We start from the raw sequence: 25904 nt of genomic DNA, 5'->3' as shown, positions 1-25904 counted from the left end.
TAAGAAGCAGTAATGAAAAGCATCATCATCAGCCATTGTTGTTTCATTCACAAAAAGCTGAAGCTCATTTGCACATGTGTGCAATCGGGAGATGTTTGCTTTCATCGTGAATGAATGTTATTTTAGGAGCTGGTTGAAAACCTATGGCTGGAACCTTGCTGCTCCCGGTGGCAAAAGCCAAGATGTGACCAGGCCTCAAAGCCTTCACAAATGCCTCTTCATCCTTGGTAAGAGTCCTTTCTCCAAGTGAGTCTCTCAGCTCTTCATCTAAAAACAAAGAAAAACCACCGTTAACCTGGGGACACTAAAATAGTTAAAGCTTGAGCTAACAACTAAATGATGGCTAATGTTTTTATAAAAAATACAGAGGTTCTGTCTTTGCCTTGCTTGTCAGTTGTAAGCTATCATACATCTTTATTCCTGTTTTGTGTGTGCGCATGTGACATAAAAAGACAAAGTTTAACTTTAGTGTCCCGAATTGTTTCATGGCCAGACTACATTATGTGAATTTCTGCTTAATTTCGACACACTGGAGAAATTCCCGAAATTTGACCACCATCAGCTCCTCTCTAACTCTTCTGTTGCTCCCAAGGACAGAATAGCTTGGCCTGAGAACCCCAGCAATTAAACTGGCTGTCAGATCTTTGTCCTCCCCAGATAGGTCAAGCAGAACACGCAAACTGGGGTTCTCTCTCAGGAGTGATAAAATCTAGACAGAAAAGTTTAAATAATGGTTAAATTCCAGTTTTAAATATAAAAAGTAGCTCACTCTAAATGATTATAAAATAATGACCAATTGATACAGAAAAAATATAAATCTCACTCCATAGTAGGACAAGCCATCAGTTAGTTGATCGAAACAGCTTTGCCGTTGCAGAACTGCAAGGTATAGAGCTGCATTTTTCACAAACAGATCTTTATTGGCCATGGTGACTGTGAGTGGAAGACCTTCAACTTGATATCGCCATGAGTCGCAGCAGCTGACTGCTTCCTCCAAATCATGTTGAGTTGTTGCATTTACAACCTAAATATTTAAGAAAAACACTTTAAATGTTTGTTTTTTACCAGTGTACACAAATACTGCAGATGGTTCATTTTAATTGGACTCGAAACGTTTTTGTTTTGGTTTATTTGGCTGTATTTCACCAATATTTTTTTTTTTAACAAAAAGGAAACAAATTGAAAATATAATACATGGAATTGCCTCTAATAACCAAAAGTGTATTTATTATATATTATAAAAGAAGACCAGAAGACTTGTGAATATAGGAAATATTACAATATTCTTGTTATAATATTGCAATTCACCTTTTTCAGATTCTCTCTTAACTCAGGGTCACCTATATCATCCGGTGTTAGGTGTACTTGAAGAATGTCTCCTGACACAATGTAGTCTACTACATGTGGAGAGAGAAAGGCAGGTGCTTCTCCACCTTGCACTATTATCGTGGACAACATCCTGCCAATGGTTCGATATACTCGATATACTCCATTTTGCAAGTTAAATTTCAGTGTGCATCCATTTGGTGTAGCTGAAAAATAACACACAAAAAAGTATATTCTGTACAGACCCCAAACTGATATCTTGAGATTGACAGACAAAAATGTATTACTTTTTTTTTTACTGTTTCAGACACACAGAACATAACAGATTTATTATCTGTAGTCATTTATTAACTTGTTAATGTTCTGTCAAACAATGTTCAGATCAGGTGGTTGTTGCGTTTGTAACATTATAAAAACGAGTGTCGTCAACAAGCCTTTAGGCCTTGAGTAAGTAAGTTAGTTTGACTGTGAAATCCTATTACCTTCAAAAGCACCACTGTCCTGAAAGATGGCCTTCACCAGTAAACGGAAAAACTCCCGCCTTGGCCCCCCAAGGTCAGCAGCATCTTCCTCTGTATCATGTTCATCGCTTGCAAATATGACATAAAGCATCTCACAGCTTTCTGCAAACTTGGGTCTCTTGAACTGACGCAAAGCAGTCGACCACACATTGGCTCGACTGATATGGAGTTGTCTTGTTCCTGGTGTAATGACTTTCTCACTATGAGCTCTAAGAAGACCTTCAATTTCTTCTTTGCTGAGCTTCTTAAAAGACCTATATAAAAAAGGGACAATGACAAACAGATCTTGGGGAAAAATGGAAATTTGCTGTACATTTGACTCAAGTGCACAGAGTTACAACATATAATTATGTTGTGATAGTCCATATTAAATTAGTCAGAAATGAGCAATTACCTTTGTAATTGTGTAACTGCAAAAAAATGATGCAAGTAAAGATGCAAATAAAATATTCAATTATCAAAGGTTACTTTCAAATCTTACCTTGAAATATGAACTTCACTCTGTCTATCAGACTCTTCTAGGAGGCTACGCTGAATTGCCTCTTCAAGAGCGTCATCTTCCTCCAGAAAAATAGGGCTAAGTAGATAAGAGATATTAGAAATCATAAAACATGTCAGCCTTGAAGAATTTCTCACACTACATCATTAAAAAAAAAAAAAATTAAATGTAAATCCTAAAGTTGCAGTCATTCAGCAAAAAAAACCCAAACATGCAAATTGGAAACTTGCATCAAAACAATATCCTAAACAACATCTAAAATGAAGGATTTCTTTAACCCCTAGACAACAGCTTACACAAATTCTGCCACATTATATGGAAACATCTGCTGTCCCTCTGCCTGTCCCTCATTTTCACTCTCTTGAATGCAGCTCTCTGTTTCCTGATGCTTGGCCTCACTTTCACCTGGTGTTGTAGACAACGCATGATGCACTGAACAAAGGAAAGAAGGTCAGCATGACTTGCTTCATAATGTTAACAGAGCCTTTATATATCCTTATATTAGTTTAAGTGAAAGTTGGGCACATATTCCTCCTTGGCTGTAATCACCTGTGATAATTCGTAAACATTAAAATGGTAAATGGCCTGTATTTGTATAGCGCTTTTACTAGTCCCCCTAAGGACCCCAAAGCGCTTTACACACCCAGTCATCCACCCAGTCACACACTGGTGAAGGCAAGCTACAGTTGTAGCCACAGCTGCCCTGGGGCAGACTGACAGAGGCGAGGCTGCCATATCGCGCCATCGGCCCTTCTGGCCAACACCAGTAGGCGGTAGGTGAATGTCTTGCCCAAGGACACAACGACCGAGACTGTCCGAGCCGGGGCTCGAACCGGCAACCTTCCGATTACAAGGCAAACTCCCAACTCTTGAGCCACGATCGCCCCAATCGGACAAATTAACGATGCTCTCATCAAACAAACCCCCCAGGAATTATTACGCACTGCAGTAACAAAATCTAACTGGTCATCGAGCTTAGAACCTCACTAGGTTTTCATTCACGTCACATACCTCGTCTTCTCCGGCAGACTGGACTTTCAAAGTCACTGTCAGACAGCTCTTCTGGTTCCTCCTGAGGGAAAAGAAAGCATGTTCTACATAAAATCAAATACAGTTGCACCAAATCACTGGTAACACAGAGGCACATGGCTGCACTAAAAACTGTTTACACCTGCTGAAACTGCAATATTAATTACCGTAATACAATTAATAAAATTATGTTAAGGGAACAGACTCACTTTTTAGACAATAAATATTTCTGCACTGCAATATAAAATGTTTACCTGTGCAGGTTTTTGTATCCCTGCCATTAGAGGCAGGTGGTGGAACAAATCGAGCCAACTTCTTGGCCACCCCAAAGAAAACTGCTAGAAACATTTGGTTTCATTAGTCGTTTACATCCTCTAATTGTACTCAAATACTCAAAAGGGAATGTCTGGCCAGTTGACAGTGCAAATGTTCTTCTGAAGATTGCTGCTATTTCTTCTCTAAGTTGTGCTTCAGACCAGTCAGATGTAAAGGAGATCTTCCCAATAAGGCCATCTTGTGCTAGTTTTGCTCGTGAATCCCCTCTCGGTATGAGAAACGTTGATGCTGAAGACAAGGGCAAGCACACAACATCTTTTGTATAGTGTTTGCAGGTCTTGTTTTTTCTCACAAAATGTGAGCGCGTAGCATGAGCTTGAGGAACTGATGGAAGAGGAACCTGAAATGAATTCAAACACAGATACAGATAGACACCTATGCATTACAATACATCCGTAAGGTTTCTGTTATCTGTTCATTAAAAACAAACAAACAAACTGTAGACTCAGACCATCTTACTATTGTCTACCCATTACACAGAAAACTGAACCTTTTGTATCTTGTAGATTAGCATTTGGTGATTGTTGGTCAAGTTGGTGATTCAGTTCCCAGGTGCTCTAATCTAGAGCTCCCAATGAGTTTATCCGACTATGACTGTGTGCGAATGTTGGACAGAAAAAGTGCTTGTATTAATCTGTGCATGTGAATGGGTAAATGAGATCTGTTGTATAAAGTGCTTTGAGCACTCAATTAGAGTAGAAAAGGCCTGCAGTTAGGTCAGTGTGTATTTGGACCCTAACAAGTTTTATTTTGTTGCCCGTTTACTGAAACATATTCCAATCAAAATTATATCATGGACATGATGTGCAGACTCAGCTTTAATTTAGGGTATCCATATTAAAATGATGATGTCATTACCAATTAAGCAGATAAAAGGCCTGGAATTGATTTGAGACGTAGTGTTTGCATTTTGAAAATTTTACTGTGAACAGACAACATGCGGTCAAAGAGAACATAACAGAAAAAAGAAAATTAAGAAATTAATACAGCCACTACAGTGACCATCAAAACGATGAAAAATATTGACGTAAAATTTATTTTGCGACACCACAGAACAAATGATAGCGTATAATATGAAATGATAGATGTTTTCATATTGTCATATCAAACAGCCCTAATACAGAGGGTTCACTGCAAGGTGCAAGCCACTCATAAGCCTCAAGAATAGAAAGGCTAGAATGGACTTAACAAAAAAAAAAAAAAAAAAAAAAAAACATCTAGTAAAAGCCAGCTAAATTTTGGAAAAACATTCTTTGGACAGATAAAACCAAGATCAACCTCTACCAGAATGATGGCAAGAAAAAAGTATGGAGAAGGGTGGAACGACTCATGATCCAAAGCATACCACATCATCTGTAAAACATGGCAGAGGCAGTGTGATGGTTTGAGCGTGCATGGCTGCCAGTGGCACTGGTAGTGTTTACTGAATATGTGACACAGGACTGAAGCAGCTGAATGTGTTCAGAGACATACTTGTCTGCTTAAGTCCAGCTAAAAGTAGTCACATTGATTGGGCAGCATTTAATAATAACGATGGAAGATGACCCAAAACATACAGTCCAAGCACCCCATGACTTTAATAAAGTAAAGAAATAGAATATTCTTGAATGGCCAAGTCAGTCACTGGATTTTAACCCAATTGAGCATACATTTCAGTTGTTGAAGACTAAATTTAGGACAGAAAGGCCCACAAACAAACAGCAACTGAAAGCCAATGCAGTAAAGGCCTGGCAGAGCCTTAGTAAGGAGGAATGCCAGCATCTGGTGGTGTCCATGACTTCAAGACTTCAGGCTGTCATTGCCAACAAAGGGTTTTGAATAAAGTAATAGAAATTATCATTTTATTTTCAGTTATTTAATTTGTCTAATTACTTTAGAGCCTCTGAAATGATAGGATTGTGTTTACAAATTAATTTTTCCCTCTCACATTTTTATGCATTCATTTAGTCCAACCCACTGAATTAAAACTTAAAGTCTGCACTTCAACTGCATTGGAGTAGTTTCATTTTTAATTCATTCTGGTAATGTACAGAAGCAACATTAGAAAATGTGTCTGTATCCAACTACTTATGAACCTGACTGTATATCAAAACCAGTCAGCTAAGATAAGATAACATACCTTTATTAGTCCCACAAGGGGAAATTTCATGATAAATGAATTAAATGATATGTGTAAGAAGGCCTACCGAGCAGTATGGTATCCCAGTGGAGACGGCAGGTCTACTTGGTCCAGGTGCATTGCTGGATTCCTAAGGAAACATTTACATCAAGAACGACTGTTACCTACCTACCAAATAAATAAATAGAGTTGTATGATGTTCGATCTCTGTCTGCTGCCTACCAAATGAAATAATTGAGGACTAGCTAAGTAATTTAGGGAGTTTTTCCGTTTACTGGTGAAGGCCATCTTTCAGGACAGTGGTGCTTTTGAAGGTAATAGGATTTCACAGTCAAACTAACTAACTTACTTACTCAAGGCCTAAAGGCTTGTTGACAACACTCGTTTTTATAATGTTACAAACGCAACAACCACCTGATCTGAACATTGTTTGACAGAACATTAACAAGTTAATAAATGACTACAGATAATAAATCTGTTATGTTCTGTGTGTCTGAAACAGTAAAAAAAAAAAAAAAAGTAATACATTTTTGTCTGTCAATCTCAAGATATCAGTTTGGGGTCTGTACAGAATATACTTTTTTGTGTGTTATTTTTCAGCTACACCAAATGGATGCACACTGAAATTTAACATCCTACACTTGCAAAATGGAGTATATCGAACCATTGGCAGGATGTTGTCCACGATAATAGTGCAAGGTGGAGAAGCACCTGCCTTTCTCTCTCCACATGTAGTAGACTACATTGTGTCAGGAGACATTCTTCAAGTACACCTAACACCGGATGATATAGGTGACCCTGAGTTAAGAGAGAATCTGAAAAAGGTGAATTGCAATATTATAACAAGAATATTGTAATATTTCCTATATTCACAAGTCTTCTGGTCTTCTTTTATAATATATAATAAATACACTTTTGGTTATTAGAGGCAATTCCATGTATTATATTTTCAATTTGTTTCCTTTTTGTTAAAAAAAAAAATATTGGTGAAATACAGCCAAATAAACCAAAACAAAAACGTTTCGAGTCCAATTAAAATGAACCATCTGCAGTATTTGTGTACACTGGTAAAAAACAAACATTTAAAGTGTTTTTCTTAAATATTTAGGTTGTAAATGCAACAACTCAACATGATTTGGAGGAAGCAGTCAGCTGCTGCGACTCATGGCGATATCAAGTTGAAGGTCTTCCACTCACAGTCACCATGGCCAATAAAGATCTGTTTGTGAAAAAATGCAGCTCTATACCTTGCAGTTCTGCAACGGCAAAGCTGTTTCGATCAACTAACTGATGGCTTGTCCTACTATGGAGTGAGATTTATATTTTTTCTGTATCAATTGGTCATTATTTTATAATCATTTAGAGTGAGCTACTTTTTATATTTAAAACTGGAATTTAACCATTATTTAAACTTTTCTGTCTAGATTTTATCACTCCTGAGAGAGAACCTGTCACGGTCCGCTGTGACAGACCGTGTGGAGAGTGCGTGGAGGACTCAGGTGCGGACACGAGTGATAAGGAAGTGAACTTTAAACAAAAGCGAGCCTTTTATTGTGGCTGATGAATACAAAAGAAGCAAACCAGAATAAGGGCAGCACAAGAGCAATAACTAAACAGAAACCTAAACTGGGAATAAACTAAGGTAAGGCTATGACTTGGAATACAATAGACCGGGCATGGAAACACGGAGGGTGGGAACACAGACGACGCGACACAGACTGTACGAAACACAGAGACTAAATACACATGAGGGATGATCAGGGGAAGTGGATGCACACGGGGAACACAGGTGACACTGATAATCATAACAAGACACGGCAGGAGTGAACGCAACACTGATGGGAGATGGGCAAAGTAAAGCAGGAAGTACACAGAGGTTCAAACAGGAGGAGAGAGAGCACGGGGAGAATGCAGACATAACGGGCTGGGGAAAACATAGAATAAAGCACAAAGAGAGACGAGGGCTCATAAATACACGGAGGGGCACACAGGGGGTAAGAGTCACGAAGGGAAAACACATAAGGAACAACGTAACAGATCAACCCAGGAAGCATGGCCTAAATAAAGAACAAAATACAAAAATACATGAAAACTAAGAATACTGGGCCCACATGGCCCAGGACCATGACACCACCCCCCCCTAAAGGGCTGGCTCCCGACAGCCCAAACCCGAGAAACAAAACACAAGCGAAACAGAAAACACCCCACCCAGGGCGGGAGGCGGGGGACCAGGACGGAGGGACCAGAACGGGAAACAAAAACAAACAACAGAAAACACAGGAGCACATGACTAGTCCAAATAAGGTTCAGGGGGGCCGACCCAGAGCCCACAGGCACAAGAGTTCACGGGTCACACGGTCGGGGGGCCGACCAGGCGGGTGGCACAGGTGACAGAGTTGGTCCGGAGGCCGGCCACGCGGAAGGCAGCGGCGGCGGCGAGGGAGACGACGGAGCAGTTCAGGGGGCCGGCCGCGCGGAAGGCAGCGGCGGCTCTCCAGTCTCAGGCGTGCTGGCCATGGCCTGGTGGGCACAGGACCAGGCGTCGCTGGCGATGCGGGGGCCGGACCAGGCGTCGCTGGCGATGCGGGGGCCGGAGCTGCGGCTGACGAAGACTCTGAGGCTGGAGCTGCGGCTGACGAAGACTCTGAGGCTGGAGCTGCGGCTGACGAAGCACGGGCTGGAGCTGGACTAGGAGGAGCAGAAGCAGAAGGTGGCTGGATGGACTCCTCGGGCCCTCCAGCTGAGGTGGCATGAGGCTGGTGCGGTTCTCCTGAACCCCCAGCTGACGAGGAAGGTTGCTGAACGGGCCCCTCGGACCCTCCAGCGGAGACAGGAGGCTGAACGGGCCCCTCGGACCCTCCAGCGGAGACAGGAGGCTGAACGGGCCCCTCGGACCCTCCAGCGGAGACAGGAGGCTGAACGGGCCCCTCGGACCCTCCAGCTGACGAGGCGTGAGGCTGGACAGGCCCCTCGGACCCTCCAGCTGACGAGGCGTGAGGCTGGACAGGCCCCTCGGACCCTCCAGCGGAGATAGGCGGCCGGGGCAGAAAGCAGTCTGAGGCGGAGAGAAAGCTCACGCCATTCCTAGCAGGCTCAGAAGCAAACTGTACAGCCGACGTGTGAACCCCTTTCGCTGTCTCATGAACCTGGGCTTCATGTGGTACGACTATGAGAGCAACGCTAGAAAAAGTCCTGGATTCTACAGAGACAAGAACATGGTCTGTGGTTTCGTTGTGTGCTCCTTCAAAACAGTTACACACAGTTCTTTCAGCTCTGGAGCCCAATTCCGTTATAGTCTCCGGTCCCGGCAAATCAACACTCATCTCACTCTGCTTCATAGAAGGGACGTGAGGCGCAAAAACGCAGTCACTCACCGGAGTTAGTGCGGTGCAACGGCGGCGCCGGCGCCGCCCCCTTCTGGTAGCTGGCGCGATGGGCGCTGATGCCACCACTGCAGAGGGTGGCGTAGCGGCAACACCCTCCTCTGCCCATATCCTCGCTAACGGCGAGGCAGGGGAAGCGAAGTCTGAGCGGGTTGGAGACGGCGAGCGGCTGGTAGGCGGTGCAGCAGGTGAGAGTTCCTCCTCTGGGATGAGCCAGGGTTTCCACCGGAGCTCGTCCTCCCGATAAGCCCGTAACACCTGCTGACGCTCATCGTCCCCGAAGTCTATGGCCTCCACCGCCTCCGTGTGCCGGTTAGTGCAGCATGACGGTGGCGGAAACGAGGAAGCCGATCCACGGTGAGGCGATGGCTGAATGGAAGTGGACCTCAGCGTTCCCCCTGTCGCAGCCTCTGGCTCATGAGGCAGCGGCGCCGACACCCGTTTACGGGGTGGAGGTGTGGGTGCTGAGGCGGCATCCAGGACCCTCTGGGCCAGCGCACGGGCACGAAGCTCCTCCTTCAGGGGGCCCAGGGAGTCAAATGCCTCGACGAGGCGGGGGAGCTGTCGCAACCGCGGCTCCCGCAACATAATGGCGTCCACGGCCGCCAATCCTGTGGAAACCACTCTCGGATCCGTGCATCCGATGATGCGATCCATAACGCGGCAGAGCCTGTTCAGCTCCTCTCCCACCTCCTCCGAAATGTCCTCTGAGTCCGACATGGTCGCGTCGTACTGTCACGGTCCGCTGTGACAGACCGTGTGGAGAGTGCGTGGAGGACTCAGGTGCGGACACGAGTGATAAGGAAGTGAACTTTAAACAAAAGCGAGCCTTTTATTGTGGCTGATGAATACAAAAGAAGCAAACCAGAATAAGGGCAGCACAAGAGCAATAACTAAACAGAAACCTAAACTGGGAATAAACTAAGGTAAGGCTATGACTTGGAATACAATAGACCGGGCATGGAAACACGGAGGGTGGGAACACAGACGACGCGACACAGACTGTACGAAACACAGAGACTAAATACACATGAGGGATGATCAGGGGAAGTGGATGCACACGGGGAACACAGGTGACACTGATAATCATAACAAGACACGGCAGGAGTGAACGTAACACTGATGGGAGATGGGCAAAGTAAAGCAGGAAGTACACAGAGGTTCAAACAGGAGGAGAGAGAGCACGGGGAGAACGCAGACATAACGGGCTGGGGAAAACATAGAATAAAGCACAAAGAGAGACGAGGGCTCATAAATACACGGAGGGGCACACAGGGGGTAAGAGTCACGAAGGGAAAACACATAAGGAACAACGTAACAGATCAACCCAGGAAGCATGGCCTAAATAAAGAACAAAATACAAAAATACATGAAAACTAAGAATACTGGGCCCACATGGCCCAGGACCATGACAGAACCCCAGTTTGCATGTTCTGCTTGACCTATCTGGGGAGGACAAAGATCTGACAGCCAGTTTAATTGCTGGGGTTCTCAGGCCAAGCTATTCTGTCCTTGGGAGCAACAGAAGAGTAAGAGAGGAGCTGATGGTGGTCAAATTTCGGGAATTTCTCCAGTGTGTCGAAATTAAGCAGAAATTCACATAATGTAGTCTGGCCATGAAACAATTCGGGACACTAAAGTAAAACTTTGTCTTTTTATGTCACATGCGCACACACAAAACAGGAATAAAGATGTATGATAGCTTACAACTGACAAGCAAGGCAAAGACAGAACCTCTGTATTTTTTATAAAAACATTAGCCATCATTTAGTTGTTAGCTCAAGCTTTAACTATTTTAGTGTCCCCAGGTTAACGGTGGTTTTTCTTTGTTTTTAGATGAAGAGCTGAGAGACTCACTTGGAGAAAGGACTCTTACCAAGGATGAAGAGGCATTTGTGAAGGCTTTGAGGCCTGGTCACATCTTGGCTTTTGCCACCGGGAGCAGCAAGGTTCCAGCCATAGGTTTTCAACCAGCTCCTAAAATAACATTCATTCACGATGAAAGCAAACATCTCCCGATTGCACACACATGTGCAAATGAGCTTCAGCTTTTTGTGAATGAAACAACAATGGCTGATGATGATGCTTTTCATTACTGCTTCTTAGTAGCACTCATGAATGGAGCTTTATTCAGCACCATCTAAACATGTTCCAAAAAAGTGAAATTAAAATGGTGGGTTTGTTAACTCTAATCCTGTTCATTAATTGTAGTTTCAAGTAACTTTGCTTCATACAAGATAGTTGAAATAAATTCTGACTGCATTTAATGTTGAAATGTAATAATTTTCAAAGCTTCAATAGATTTATAAAAATGCTAACTCTGTATTTTCAACGACAAATCAATAAAGTCACTGGTGTAATACAATAATTTTATTAAGCTTTTCTTTTTTAAACAAGGACACTTCAAAACAGTTTATGCACAGAGTATACTAAACATGCTTTGTAGAACAAGCCAGGATTACTTAGACATCTAACAGCAACATTTATTAAGACTATTGCAACTTTACAATGATTAAAACAATACTGTAGATAATCTTGTGAATTGATTTAAAGACTGACTGTTCTGTGTTGATAATTTTCACTGTTATACTGTATTACAGTGTGAATTTGATCTTTACTTCAATCTGAATAACTGGTTTTACCCATAAACTAAAAGTGGTTGTAGCCTTCTGAATAGCCTATGAGTCACTGTCAGTCATTAACTCTGAGTCCTTATGTGGCAGGAGGCATCACTGCTAGAGGGGAGGGGCTTCTGCAGTAGTACAAAAAATGCATTTACTGTACAGCATTTAAGAATATTAAGTGTCATCACTCTTTAGAACATCACTGGTATCCTGTGGTTGAGGTCACACATTTACAAGTTTGTTAAAAATATACTGCTGTGTTCGTTGAAACAATGTTTTACCATTATTGTTGTCTTCTTCAAAAGGGTGAATGCTTGTATATAGCTCTTGTAAATCGCTGTCATTTAATGGGACAAACCTACTTTCAGAGTTTGACAAGGAGGGTATGGAGACCTCTGCCGTAGAAAGTTCTGGGTTGTGACGATGAGACACATGAGTTCCGCAGGCAAAAAGCTGGATGGGAGTTCTATTACCTTCAGTGGAAACAGAGTGATTGTTATATCCAGCTTTGAATTCCTTCAAAGTGCGGTTGATTCGTGGTAGAAACACATAATGAAGGCAAAATAGGTCTGTTGCATTTTCTAAGTCTAGGATACCAAGTGATTCCAATTCATAAAATATAGGTGCATAAATGCGGCTACAGTTGTTGTTTAAGTCTCGGTTGAAACGCTCAATCCTCTGGTTGTGCACAGAACTTCCCATTAAGACAGAGCTTTCACCCCTGCTTGCTCGCATGTCCTCCCAAATCTGAGCATTCTCTCCTCCGTGATCAGTCCTGATATGCAGGGGTCTGCCAAATTGTCCAACAGCTGCAGTAAAGAGGGCTTTCACAGTCTCAGCTCGATTATTGCTGGAGCACTGAAGAAACATCAACATCCTGCTGTATCCATCTATTGCACCATGAACAACAAACTTCCAACGAATCAGTTTGTGATTTCCATCTATGTGCCATATGAAATTTGGATGAGGCACAGAATATACTCGCCGAGCAACTGCAGTTCTTCTCCTGGATAGAACACCAGCCGAGTCCACCCTCCGCAGTGACTTTCTTACGCGCCATCTTTGAACCACTATGTTTTTGGAACGCAGATGACCCATCAGCATCACTTCTCCAACATTTGGATGTTCAGTTTTTATCTGGGACACTATCTGATCTAACTCATGGTCACTGATTACATTGAATTTTGACTCTGAGATATTATAGTCTTGCAGTAACTTATACAGAGTGGGCCTGGAGATGGAAAGGATAGATGCAGCTTCAGTAAAAGATGTTTTCAGGGAAAGAACATTTTCCAATTCCTCTTTGGAAATCTGAAGCCTTCCTTGGTAACCATCCTAGAACACGGCACAGAAAATCTCAATGAGCACAATTCTATAACAAAAGATGGGTAATTTGAGGCAATTGTACTGTGACAGATTAGCTAGAGTAATATTTTATCAATAGTTTTAAAATATGAAAGTGAGCAATCAAAAGACACTTCACAGCAAAAAGAGTAATAAAATATGACGTAAAACTTGTGAATGTTGTTGGTGGTGATGTGACACTGCTAGTAATGGACCCCTAAGAAGATGAAATGTATGTAGAATCAGAATCATTACTTTGACAGGATTTAATTTAAGGTGACATATTACACCAAAGAAAAAACAAAAATTAGTCAGCTAAATGATATGTGTAAGAAGGCCTACCGAGCAGTATGGTATCCCAGTGGAGACGGCAGGTCTACTTGGTTCAGGTGCATTGCTGGATTCCTAAGGAAACATTTACATCAAGAACGACTGTTACCTACCTACCAAATAAATAAATAGAGTTGTATGATGTTCGATCTCTGTCTGCTGCCTACCAAATGAAATAATTGAGGACTAGCTAAGTAATTTAGCTTTGCTAGTTTTGCTAACACTGCTATCAACCCGTCCAAAATGCTATACAATAAACTTACCAAGTGCTGCGGCGTTTGTGAGGTCGAGGGTGCATTACCGCTGAATCGTTGGATGGCCGACAAAACGGCTCTTCCAATGTTTTCAGCTAAATCGCTGGACATGCTGTTAGGGAATAGTCGAAGCAGCTCATGGCAGTCAAAAGTGACCGTAAGAGGAGCGCAAACACCGTTACTGACCGCGACCGGCACACTTTAGCGCGGGAGGTTTTCTTGAAGCTTTTATTTTGGTATTTCCGTTGACCCGTACAATAAATTTGCATATTAGCTAAATATTTAGTTTCCCGTAACATTTAGATTTAACATTTAGATTTAACATTTAGATTTAACATTTAGATTTAACATTTAGATTTAACTATAACATTTAGATTTAACATTTAGATTTAACATTTAGATTTATATATAATATTTACATTTAACATTTAGATTTATATTTAACATTTAGATTTAACATTTAACATTTAGATTTATATATAATATTTACATTTAACATTTAACATTTACATTTAAATATAATATTTACATTTAACATTTAACATTTACATTTAAATATAATATTTACATTTAACATTTAGCATTTAGATTTAACATTTAAAATCCTGTTTTAAATATGAAAAGTTACAAATATTTTACTAAATGTTGTAAAAAATGACTCGAAAAAACATGTTTTTGTAAGATTTAGAGCTAAATGTGGAAAAATGTTGCTGTTGCTGAAATTTTAGCTCTCACACACACTACTGAAACGCTCTCACACACACAGCTGAAATTTTAGCTCTCACACACACAACTGAAACGCTCTCACACACACAACTGAAATTTTAGCTCTCACACACACTACTGAAACGCTCTCACACACACAACTGAAACGCTCTCACACACACAACTGAAACACTCTCACACACACAACTGAAACGCTCTCACACACACAACTGAAACGCTCTCACACACACTACTGAAATTTTAGCTCTCACACACACTACTGAAACACTCTCACACACACTACTGAAACGCTCTCACACACACTACTGAAATTTTAGCTCTCACACACACAACTGAAACGCTCTCACACACACAACTGAAACGCTCTCACACACACAACTGAAATTTTAGCTCTCACACACACAACTGAAACGCTCTCTCACACACAACTGAAACGCTCTCACACACACTACTGAAATTTTAGCTCTCACACACACTACTGAAACGCTCTCACACACACTACTGAAAAACCAAGGCATTTCAGTTGAACAGGAAGGCATTTCAGTTAAACAGGAAGGCATTTCAGTTGAACAGGAAGGCATTTCAGTTAAACAGGAAGGTGTTTCAGTTTAACAGGAAGGTGTTTCAGTCGAACAGGAAGGCGTTTCAGTTGAACAGGAAGGCATTTCAGTTGAACAGGAAGGCATTTCAGTTAAACAGGAAGGTGTTTCAGTCGAACAGGAAGGCGTTTCAGTTGAACAGGAAGGCATTTCAGTTAAACAGGAAGGCATTTCAGTTAAACAGGAAGTTAATTCTTGACAAGGAAACTGAAGGAAAAAGTGTTAGATTTCAAACAAACCACTACACAGATGTCTACTCAGCAACCTGTTAGTTAGGGGTGGGTTTTTATAATCGATTTATTGATTAAAATCGATTCTGGCTTGGATAACGTGAAATCGATTCATTAAAATCCTGAATCGATTTTTTAATATAAATTTATTTTACCCGAAATGCCAGAATCTCTGGTGAAACCTCACAAAATTTCAACAACCACCAAACAGCTAAGACAGTAAATGAGGGCAGGTACATGGCTTCTGCACAAAGACGTAAACACACAGCGCGGACCCGCGGATCAGAATCAGTGAGATGTCGCCTTTCTCACCCGACAGCACGGACACGGTCGGGGCTGAAAGCCGACAGCTCGCTGACTCTGATCTGTCGGCAGGTCCGCGCTTTGTTTTCACCCCGTTTTTGCGCCGATTCTAAAGCTGTTAGTTTTATCTCTCTCCAAACAATATTGACTGAACCAGCAGCAAAAGAAGATCCAAACTGCGCTTCACATAAAAATCGTCATGAATTCCTTCACTGTTTTGCTTCCACCACGATAAAATCGCACGTCATGCACAGCCCTCTCTCTCTCTTTCTCTCTCTCTGTACTTCAAGAACAGTTTCCCGTCTAAAAATCTGTTTTCTGTATTATTCGCTTGCTTGTTAGGCACAAGTCTACTGTTGTTTACAGCGCAGTCGGCCGCTGTTTTTTTTTTTTTTTCATTTTACATACTTCCGAAAAGAAAACCTAATTTCTGCCGTTCAATACTGAATAAATTTAAACTTTTTAAAATTATGCAAAATGCAAAACGTTAGCCGTGTCTCTAATAAAACCGCTGTAACGTCAGAGGTAACGTTCATATGTTAATGGTTTTCTTTCGTTTTTGATGTACTGCAGAATATTTTTTATAAAATCCCAGGCCAGGAAAACCACCTTCATGTTTTTATGTGTTTTATCTTCAGCTACTTTGACACAAAGGCATCTGCTGTGATGCTCACACCTTTGATAAAGTCTTGCGTGTGTCAGCTTCCTTTTTTTAAATACAAAAATATGTAAATGTACTGATCTGAATTATAATATTTCTGACTGTCAAAATTCCCCATAATCAAATCGAATTGAATTGAATCGAATCGTGGAACAAATCGATTCTGGACCTTAGTGAGACAGCTGCATTACTTAACAATATATTAGCCTCAGCATAAGTCAAAATTTAGAATAGCGGGAGACGTGCATTATCCTGGTTATTTTTTTGGCATATGTGCTTTTTGTCTTTTTTAGCAAAGAAAAATATCTTAAAATCATCAATAAAACCAGGGAGAGAAGGCTTAGCGTTCCTCCATTTAGCACAATGGATATGATATTTACTCAAAAGTATTGTTAAGATATTCATTGTGTGTACTCATGTTGTACAGTGTTTAACTGCATTATGGTTACTGTGGTTTAACAGAGACAGTATTTTAGTTGCCACCACAAGGAGGCACTGTTTCATTGTAAGAGCACGGATGCTGCGTCATCACGCCCCTAAGAAAAAAAAAAGTATACCACAACGAAAATGGCACCCATGAGAAAAGTTTTGCCGCATGTTGATGAGGAATAAAGTTCCCAAAAATATTAAGGACATTTTTTCCTCCGTCGTCATTTTCCTTCGAGTTGATCGCTGTCGATGCTGCAATACTCAACAAGTATGATGATGTTAATAATGTCTGAGACATCCAATGCTAGATGATCCATATAAAAAAAATTATGATGTAATTCAAACAGTGGCACATCATTAATATTTAGGGAAATCCAATTTTTTAAGTTGCACCAAATACATTGTGTGATAGGGCATAGGAAAAAAAAAGATGTTCTAGGGTTTCATCTTCATCAGTACAAAAAGAACACTGATCCACCTCAAAGCCAAATCTCTTTTTTTAGAAATTCTGCCACAGTATTAGTTTTGTTTAAAGTGTGTTTCTTTAACTTTAGGTAGAATAGGCTATTTCATAAATTTTTAGTATGCTTTATCCAGTGTATATGAAATAACTAAATTAGAACCATGCCATGTAACCATTCTGTTGTAACTATGAAATATTTTGTCTTTGAAGAAACTACTAACAAATTTCTTATTGCATTTTTATCAAACAGCTGACATTGCCCTAGCAATAAATTTGGGAGCACTGATGAGAAATTATTGTATATCATAAAAATTTTAATCAAATGAAGCAGAGGCAGTGGGACCAGTTCACAAAATTTGTTATATTCTCTTTGAGAACAGTTTAGACAATATTTTTCTGAAAAGTCTGTGTAACTTAGAATGACACCGTTATCATCCAACAAATCTGTTATGAATATAATATTTTTGTTCAAACCAGTCACTCTTGAAAATTGATTTTTGATTAAGTGTTATTACCCTATTATTCCATAAGGTTGAATTATGGGGAGAAGTTGTGGGTAAATCTCATTTTCCCAAAAATGCAACGTCTGTTTTGGAAAGTTTGATATCTTTATGGGGATTTTATTTGCCGCAAAATCACATTTCAAAATAAAGTCTAATCCTGTATACTATTTTATTAAACAAGAATCATGGGATGTGGGGCTAAGTAGAGTCTGGCTGTGACAGACAAGATTTTAACCATTTAATTCTAAGGGTGCCAACCATAAATTCCAATTCTGGAGTTTTGATACCACCTTTATTGTATCCCTTCACAAGCTGAGATCTTTCTATGTAATGGGTTTTATTCCTCCACAAAAATTCGAACACATTTCTATTTATGGTTTTCATGGTATTTATCGTTTTTTTATTTTTTATATTGTTTACGTGGCGCAAAAAAGGTTGGGGACTGCTGTACTAGCAGGTTGCTGAGTAGAAATCCTTGTAGTGTTTTGAAATATACCACTTTTTCCATCAGTTTCCTTGTCAGGAAACAACTTCCTGTTCAGCAGAAATGCCTCTGGTTTCAGTGGTGTGTGTGAGAGCGTTTCAGTAGTGTGTGTGAGAGCGTTTCAGTTGTGTGTGTGAGAGCGTTTCAGTAGTGTGCGTGAGAGCTAAAATTTCAGTAGTGTGTGTGAGAGCGTTTCAGTAGTGTGTGTGAGAGTGTTTCAGTAGTGTGTGTGAGAGCGTTTCAGTTGTGTGTGTGAGAGCGTTTCAGTAGTGTGTGTGAGAGCGTTTCAGTAGTGTGTGTGAGAGCGTTTCAGTAGTGTGTGTGAGAGCTAAAATTTCAGTTGTGTGTGTGAGAGCTAAAATTTCAGTTGTGTGTGTGAGAGCGTTTCAGTTGTGTGTGTGAGAGCGTTTCAGTAGTGTGTGTGAGAGCGTTTCAGTTGTGTGTGTGAGAGCTAAAATTTCAGTAGTGTGTGTGAGAGCGTTTCAGTTGTGTGTGTGAGAGCTAAAATTTCAGTAGTGTGTGTGAGAGCGTTTCAGTAGTGTGTGTGAGAGCGTTTCAGTAATGTGTGTGAGAGCGTTTCAGTTGTGTGTGTGAGAGCGTTTCAGTAGTGTGTGTGAGAGCTAAAATTTCAGTAGTGTGTGTGAGAGCTAAAATTTCAGTAGTGTGTGTGAGAGCTAAAATTTCAGTTGTGTGTGTGAGAGCTAAAATTTCAGTAGTGTGTGTGAGAGCGTTTCAGTAGTGTGTGTGAGAGCGTTTCAGTAGTGTGTGTGAGAGCGTTTCAGTAGTGTGTGTGAGAGCGTTTCAGTAGTATGTGTGAGAGCGTTTCAGTAGTGTGTGTGAGAGCGTTTCAGTTGTGTGTGTGAGAGCGTTTCAGTTGTGTGTGTGAGAGCTAAAATTTCAGTAGTGTGTGTGAGAGCGTTTCAGTAGTGTGTGTGAGAGCTAAAATTTCAGTAGTGTGTGTGAGAGCATTTCAGTTGTGTGTGTGAGAGCCTTTCAGTAATAATGTCCCTTACGGCACCTCATAGGGGAGGGGCGGTAGTAACACTCGCAATAGCACAGGAACAGAGCAGGAGGGAAAGAGAGAAAGAGAGCCAGGGACAATAACGTCACATTAGAAACGTATAGTAATCATCCACAACTATTTTCAGTTGCAGATGATAAAGGATTCAGAAAGTTTATTCATGCAGGCCCATATGACAGAGAATGTGCATCTTCTTTTTGTTTTCATATTTTAATTTATATTTGTGTTGTGATTTGCAGTGTTTTGTGTTGTTTCACTTTAAATTTGTTTAAAAGGAAAGCTGAAAATTTAAATAGTTAAAAGTTGAAATATAAATAGTTGGTTTTTGTATTATATGATTTATTTATTACATTTTATGTGGAGTGAATAAATAAAAGTATATTTCCAGTGGCCGCTAGAGACGAAGCACGTACAAAGTCCGAAGCACGTACGAAACATAACAGAAGTGCTCCAGGATGCTCGGCGCAGTGTTGAGCTTTTGTGCTGCTTCCTGGCTAGTGGCTACACAAGCCAGGAAGTACCAACGACCGAATTTGGTGTGTGTTAGTAACAGGTAAATGAACTTTTTTTTTTTAATTATTTGAATATATGAGTGCTTGTGTATAAATACACAAACAATACACATATGCTTTTAATTGTGTAATTTAAGTGATCTAGGTAGCTCTGTTTTGGAAGTTCAGTTAACGCTAGAAATGTGTTTTGGAGTTTGTTTGTGCTTTGGAATTTGTATGTGCTTTTTGGAGTTTGTACGTGCTTTGTCTTTATTTTAAGCCGGCGTTGCCTCGACCAGTTCAAAACTCCTGCCAATAACCGGGCAGAAACACCAAAACTGTAGAGACTAGAGCCCTCACCGTCTCTCCCCGATCTTTTTGGCAGAAGAAGCGCGACAAGACAATAGACTAGGTTCAACTTTTCATTGCAAACAAATTAAACAAATTCGCATTTGGAGATCAACCAATTGCACACAAACCATGGTATGCCCTACATAACACTAGTTGATCTGAACCCTCCTGACTCAGCAGTTACACTTATACCTTTGCACCCCCACCTCCTGTCACCCGACTCTCAACCTTAGTGGAAAAGTAAAATCCTCACAGGGGTCCCACAGGCTCACTGTTATCTCCTTTTAAGGAGTTGTTTCCCATTCTCACAGAAACTAACACTTAAAGGTGTTATCTGCTTCTGTCCAGCTGCGGTCACTCTCCGAGTTCTATCTCTCTCTCTCTATGTGTGTGCATGTTAGTATGACCTACTGACCTATGATCTACTTAAATGACTAACAAATATAATGCTTTGCTAACAGTTACGCAGCTAAATCCCTAGAGTTATAATAATATATTCCCACACTTACTATGACCCCTATTAAGCTGTGCTTGAAGCTGTTGTCCTGTGAGCCACCTATCACGCAAGCTGTTAACTCTCAGAAACTTGTCCTCTGATTCAGTTGTGGCTTTGGGTCTGCCAGACCTCTTCCTATCAGAGTTTCCCCAGTATCATGACGTCAAGAACTACAGTTGTGAGTTCTCAAAGAGTAATGACCTACAAATTGTTATGGAATAAACATATATTCTTAGTGCTTATTTTCTGAGGATATTGTTTTATGTATCTTAGTAACAAAGGCTTGTAAACCAAGGCCAGTTTGACTCACAAACTAAGTGCTCAGCCAGACTGAAAAACAGGAAGTTACTGTAGAGCTGTACAAGCATATTAATAAATATAGGAAGCCAGACAGAAAAAGAGGAACTAGTAAAATATAAGGAGTTGTTTGTATCAAAACTGTGTGTGACGTGTAAAGTACCAGAATAACACCTATATGAGACACATTTTTTAGCTTCTAATGTTAAGAGATTCTGCAACTGGCTTTGGGCTGTGCAGGGCTCTCTCTTCCGGAAGATGATTGAATAAAAGAATTCTGAATGTTTTGACCACTCTAAGTTGGGTTTTCTCTGTTCTATCATGGGGATAAAAGAATCGGGCTTAATAAAGTCTGTGGCTTTTACTCCAGCAAGAGAATCTCCTTACCACCAGTGTACATGCGTGATTTCATCCCAGCTAACAGAACTCCCAGCTACTGTATTTTCACGACCATAAGACTAAAAGTCTTAGATTTTCTTCAAAAAGTACGGCGCGCCCTATAGCGCAGTGCGCCCTGTGTGTTGTAAGGAGGACGTAGTAGAGAACACCATGAGAACGCTAAAGGGTGAAGTGTGAGCGGTGGATCATCGAGCAAAGAACGAGCGGGAGAAGTGTTTCGACGGTCACCATTCGGCTAAAAGCAGTTTCACTAGCTGAAGAGATGAACATTGAACATTTCCAAGGAGGTCCGTCTTGGTGCTTTCGTTTTATGAAACGGTGCCATTTTTCCATCCGGACCAGGACTACAGTAGCGCAGCAACTTCCAGCGGATTATAAGGAAAAGCTGGCCATCTTCCGCTCCTACTGCAGCAAACACATCGGCGACAAAAACATCCAGCCCAGCCACATCACAAACATGGACGAGGTCCCGCTCACTTTTGACATCCCGGTGAGTCACACTGTGGAGAAGAAGGGGACCAGCATGGTAGCGATACGCACAACAGGGTATGAAAAGTCTTCTTTTACTGTTGTGCTTGGCTGCCATGCTAATGGACAGAAACTGCCGCCTATGGTGATTTTTAAGCGAAAGACTTTGCCTAAAGAGAAGTTTCCAGCAGGAATCATCATTAAGGCAAATGAAAAGGGCTGGATGGATGAGGAAATGATGAAAGAGTGGCTGAGGGAGGTGTATGTAAGGAGACCAGGTGGTTTTTTCCACGCATCACCATCGCTCTTAATCTGTGACTCTATGCGTGCCCATCTCACAGCCGATGTGAAAAAACTAGTGAAACAAATGAACTGTGAGCTTGCTGTCATTCCGGGAGGCCTGACAAAGGAACTCCAACCGCTGGACATTGGTGTGAACCGCCCGTTCAAAGTAAGTCTGCGAGCGGCCTGGGAGCGATGGATGACCGATGGAGACCACAGTTTCACCAAGAGTGGAAGGCAGCGCCGGGGGTGTTACGCCACAATTTGCCAATGGATTGTAGATGCTTGGGCTAACATGTCTGCTGGCACTGTTGTTCGAGCTTTCGCAAAAGCCGGCATCATTTCCGAGGAGCCGCACGGCACGGAAAGTGACTCTGACAGTGAAGAAAGTGAACTTGGCATGTTTGATGGAGATTTAGCGCAGCTGTTCAATTCAGACACAGAGGATGAGGACTTCGATGGGTTTGATTGATGATAAAAATGTGAGTACCAAACTTCGTTTTGCTCCTGCTTTATTTTTAAATACGCACACTTGTATGCTTGTGTGTTGTTGATGATGACGATTACCGGTAATAGAAATGTGAGTAAGGTACCGAACTCAGGTTTGCTCCCGCTTTATTTTTAAATACGCATACGGTACTTGTATGCGCCCTATAATCCAGTGCGCCTTATGTGTGTGTTAAATACAGTAATGGCACACATAACTGAGACTGCGCCTTTTAGTACAGTGCGTCTTATGGTCGTGAAAATACGGTAATGAAACTGCAGGGGAATGGCCCCATCTAGAACACTTACAGGCAGAAATTGCACCTCTGCAGGACAGTGAAGTGGGTCTGCTTATTGGATACAACTGTACACAAGCCCTACTTCCAAGAGAGGTTGTGTCTGGCAAAGAGAATGGGCCTTATGCCCAACGTACAGACCTTGGATGGAGTATTGTTGGTAATGGGAACTCCTGTGTTGCTTATGGGGACGCAACTGGAATCAGTCATCGCATAGTTGTGAGACAAGTGATACCAGATGTTGTCTTCTGTCAACCTCAAAAGGGTAGTTCATTATGTGAGCCAAACCAAAGTAAAGGAAGTCACTCCCTCAGACATCATAAGGGTCTTGGAATCAGACTTTTCAGAAAGAACTGGAGAAGATGTTGTGTCTCAAGATGATCTCAAGTTCCTGACAAAGTTAAGAGAAAACATCATCTAAAATGATACAGGTCACTTTGAAATGCCACTGCCTGGCAGACAATGCAAGGTGGGAGAAATCAAGGAGGATGATCCTGAACTGATTGTGTGTAACACTAAGTCAAAGGAAGACCAATCATTGTTGGATCACCTCAAGAAATTCCCTGACTGGTCAAAGTTATCGAGAGCAGTTGCCAGACTGAAACGATACATCAGAATGACAAGTGATAGCACAAGTCTAGAGGAAAGGAAATAAGCAGAACTTGTTATTGCCAAGTTGCTTCAGATGAGATAAAGAGCTTGAAACAAAAAACAATAGTTGAAACCAGTCCACTGTGCAAGTTAAATCCTTTCTTGGATGAAGAATGGATTTTAAGAGTGGGAGGATGTTTAAGTCAAGCCACGTTGCGCCCTCATGTGAAGCATACAGCAATTCTACCAAAGAATAGCTATGTAGCAGCTTTACTAATCAAGCATTTTCACAAAATAATCCATCATCAAGGATGTGGAATGACAATGAACGAACTGTGAGCAAATGGTTGGTGGATCCTGGGATGCAGCAGTGCAGTTTCATCACATATTATTAAATGTGTGACCTGCAGGAATTACAGAAGATCCACTGAAGAGCAAAAAATGGGTGACTTGCCACAAGATAGGACAGAAACAACACCGCCTTTTACTTACTTTGGCATGGACTGCTTTGGTCCAATCTATGTTAAGGAAGGAAGAAAGACTCAAAAAATATGGTCTTTTATATACCTATCTATGTTCAAGAGCCATACATATAGAAGTGGTTGATGACATGACAACTGATGCATTTCTCAATGCTTTAAGGGCATTCATTGATAAGAGGAAATGTTCGACAGCTAAGATCCGACCAAGGAACAAATTTTGTTGGTGCTAGGAGAGAGATCATGGAGTTAATGAAAGGAATGATCAAGAAAAGGCTAGCACTCTGGGATGTGAATTTCTCATGAACCCCCCCAGCAAGTCATATGGGAGGTGTCTGGGAGCGTCAAATAAGGACTATAAGAAGTGTTCTTACTGCTATTTACGATCAGTCATCACAAAGGCTTGACTGCACCTCCTTAAGAACCTTTCTGTATGAGGTCATAGCTATCTTCAGTAGCAGACCACTCACAACTGAACATTTGAATGATCCATCAGGCCCTGAACCACTGACTCCAAACCACATCTTAACAATGAAGTCCAAGATCGTTCTGCCCCCGCCTGGAGAGTTTGTCAAAGAAGATGTTTATCTTAGAGTCAGAAGTTTATCCAGGATCAGATAATCGAGTGAGGAAAATAAAGTTGCTCATTGGTGATAATACACATGACAAAGGTGGGACCCCCACAGCTAAAACAGTTTTTCTTGAGAGACCTGTTCAAAGGGTGGTTACTCTCTTAGAAGCAGACTAAAGGGTTGTTTGCTAGAAGTTACCTGACAAAGAGTTGATAACAGGACATTCTTTGGTGATAAGTAGAAATGCTTGTTTAAAGACACTATTTCATTAGGAAAATCCCACATGAAGATTAGTGCGATTTGGTGGGAGTGTAGCTGTTGGCATGATGACATTGTTTATATAATTTGGATTATTTCTTTATCTTGTCAAGGTCCATGCCATTACTGTAAATTGTTTAAGCTGTACATTACTTTATGTTTTGTTATTTTATTTTCACGGACCCGGTTCCAGGGACTCGGGGTCTGTCAGCAGTGTGGACTATGATTATTATTATTATTATTGTATTTTATGGGGGTGTTCTGCTCTGCTGCTTTTCCTGTGCTCCATGTTTGTGTTTTGGCAGGAGGTCAGTGTGCTGGAGGGACCCCCATGTCCAGCGCGCCCTCCACATCCAGCGTGGCCTCCATGTCGTCCACGTTTAGCTCGGCCAGCACTTCAGGGATCATGGGCCATTCTACACTGTGGCTCACCTGAGCTGCAGCGCCGCCACCACTGGACGCGTGGCCACTCGCCAGGGGTGCAGCATCGCCGCCACTGGACCCGTGGCGGGCCGCCTGAGCCCCGTCATCATCATCGCCATTGGGCCCGTGGCAGGCTGCCGGACCCGCAACGACGTTGCCACTACACCCGTGGCAGGCCGCCGGAGCTGCAACGACGTTGCCACTAGACCCGTGGCAGGCTGCCGGAGCCGCCACACTGTTTCCGCCGGATCCGTGGCTGCTCCCCGGAGCTGCAGCGCTGCTGCCATTGCACCCGTGATAGGCCACCTGAACTGTTTTGTGGGGACAGTTTTCACACCGCTGCTGGGTGCTCGGTCAGACTTTTTGGACTGTGGCCCTAGAGAGGGTTTTGTTTTTGTTTATTTAGGGATTGGGTCTGGCAGGTGTTTTGGCAGGTGTGTGTGTGTGTGTTTGTGGGCGTGGGGGTGACAGGCACACTCAAGGATCTCCACACACACCTGGCGCGATCAAGCCTCGTCAGCGGAGCTACAAAGCAGTGTGGCTGAGAGCTCCTCGACGCTGGATCGTTGAGTCACTACCCGTCAGTGTTTCCAGCAAAGTCAGTGCATGCTAAGTCTATCGCTGTTAAGTTGTGGGTTAACGGCTGTCTTTGTAGTTTTCCAGCAGGAGTGCGGGAACGGGAGAGCAGCGAGCACAAGTTTCACGGGAGCGGAGACACTGAGCACGGGCACTGAGAAGGAGTCACGGCACGGGATTTGGAGGCGCACGGGGAATTTATTGTGTACTGTTTACTCCACTGTAAATAAACGCACTGTTTGCATCGCAGAGTCC

At 41.9% G+C, this 25904-nt stretch overlaps 2 protein-coding genes and 1 long non-coding RNA gene across 6 annotated transcripts in view; 2 read left to right on the top strand and 1 right to left on the bottom strand.

Annotated features, from left to right (window-relative positions):
• LOC145430302 (uncharacterized) overlaps nt 1-25904 on the top strand; it is a 358832-nt gene that overhangs the window by 237467 nt on the left and 95461 nt on the right. The window lies entirely within an intron of this gene.
• On the bottom strand, nt 485-13822 carry LOC113016950 (G2/M phase-specific E3 ubiquitin-protein ligase-like). Of its 4 annotated transcripts, XM_080305503.1 has the most exons (7): nt 13775-13822; nt 5898-5960; nt 2329-2778; nt 1809-2101; nt 1309-1532; nt 824-1024; nt 485-709 (listed from the first exon to the last, which is right to left on the bottom strand). In XM_080305503.1, exons 3-7 carry the CDS (start codon nt 2451-2453, stop codon nt 500-502), a joined length of 1053 nt encoding a protein of 350 aa, XP_080161629.1. In that variant the 5' UTR covers nt 2454-2778; nt 5898-5960; nt 13775-13822; the 3' UTR covers nt 485-499. The 4 variants fall into 4 exon arrangements, with proteins under 4 accessions (XP_080161629.1, XP_080161630.1, XP_080161631.1 ...); XM_080305504.1 differs by lacking the exon at nt 13775-13822 and having other exon boundaries at nt 5898-6059; XM_080305505.1 differs by lacking the exons at nt 5898-5960; nt 13775-13822 and adding an exon at nt 3358-3436.
• LOC145430412 (uncharacterized) lies at nt 6082-7063 on the top strand. Its single transcript, XR_013910985.1, has 3 exons — nt 6082-6144; nt 6431-6654; nt 6939-7063. It is a non-coding gene; the product is annotated as an uncharacterized LOC145430412 (long non-coding RNA).

Source organism: Astatotilapia calliptera, chromosome 8 (assembly GCF_964374335.1).
Source record: "Astatotilapia calliptera chromosome 8, fAstCal68.1, whole genome shotgun sequence".
NCBI classification, from domain to species: Eukaryota; Metazoa; Chordata; class Actinopteri; order Cichliformes; family Cichlidae; genus Astatotilapia; species Astatotilapia calliptera.
The sequence above is the reverse complement of the archived record's forward strand: the minus strand, read 5'-3'. Positions and strand labels throughout refer to the sequence as shown.

Bases quoted from the DNA above. Each gene is read 5' to 3' on its own strand.
- LOC113016950 (XM_080305503.1), bottom strand. From the start codon at position 2,453: ATGATTTCTAATATCTCTTATCTACTTAGCCCTATTTTTCTGGAGGAA. The intron at 1,533-1,808 runs GTAATAGGATTT...GTTATTTTTCAG, and splicing joins GGACAGTGGTGCTTTTGAAG to CTACACCAAATGGATGCACA. The intron at 710-823 runs GTGAGATTTATA...TTTTCTGTCTAG, and splicing joins ATGGCTTGTCCTACTATGGA to ATTTTATCACTCCTGAGAGA.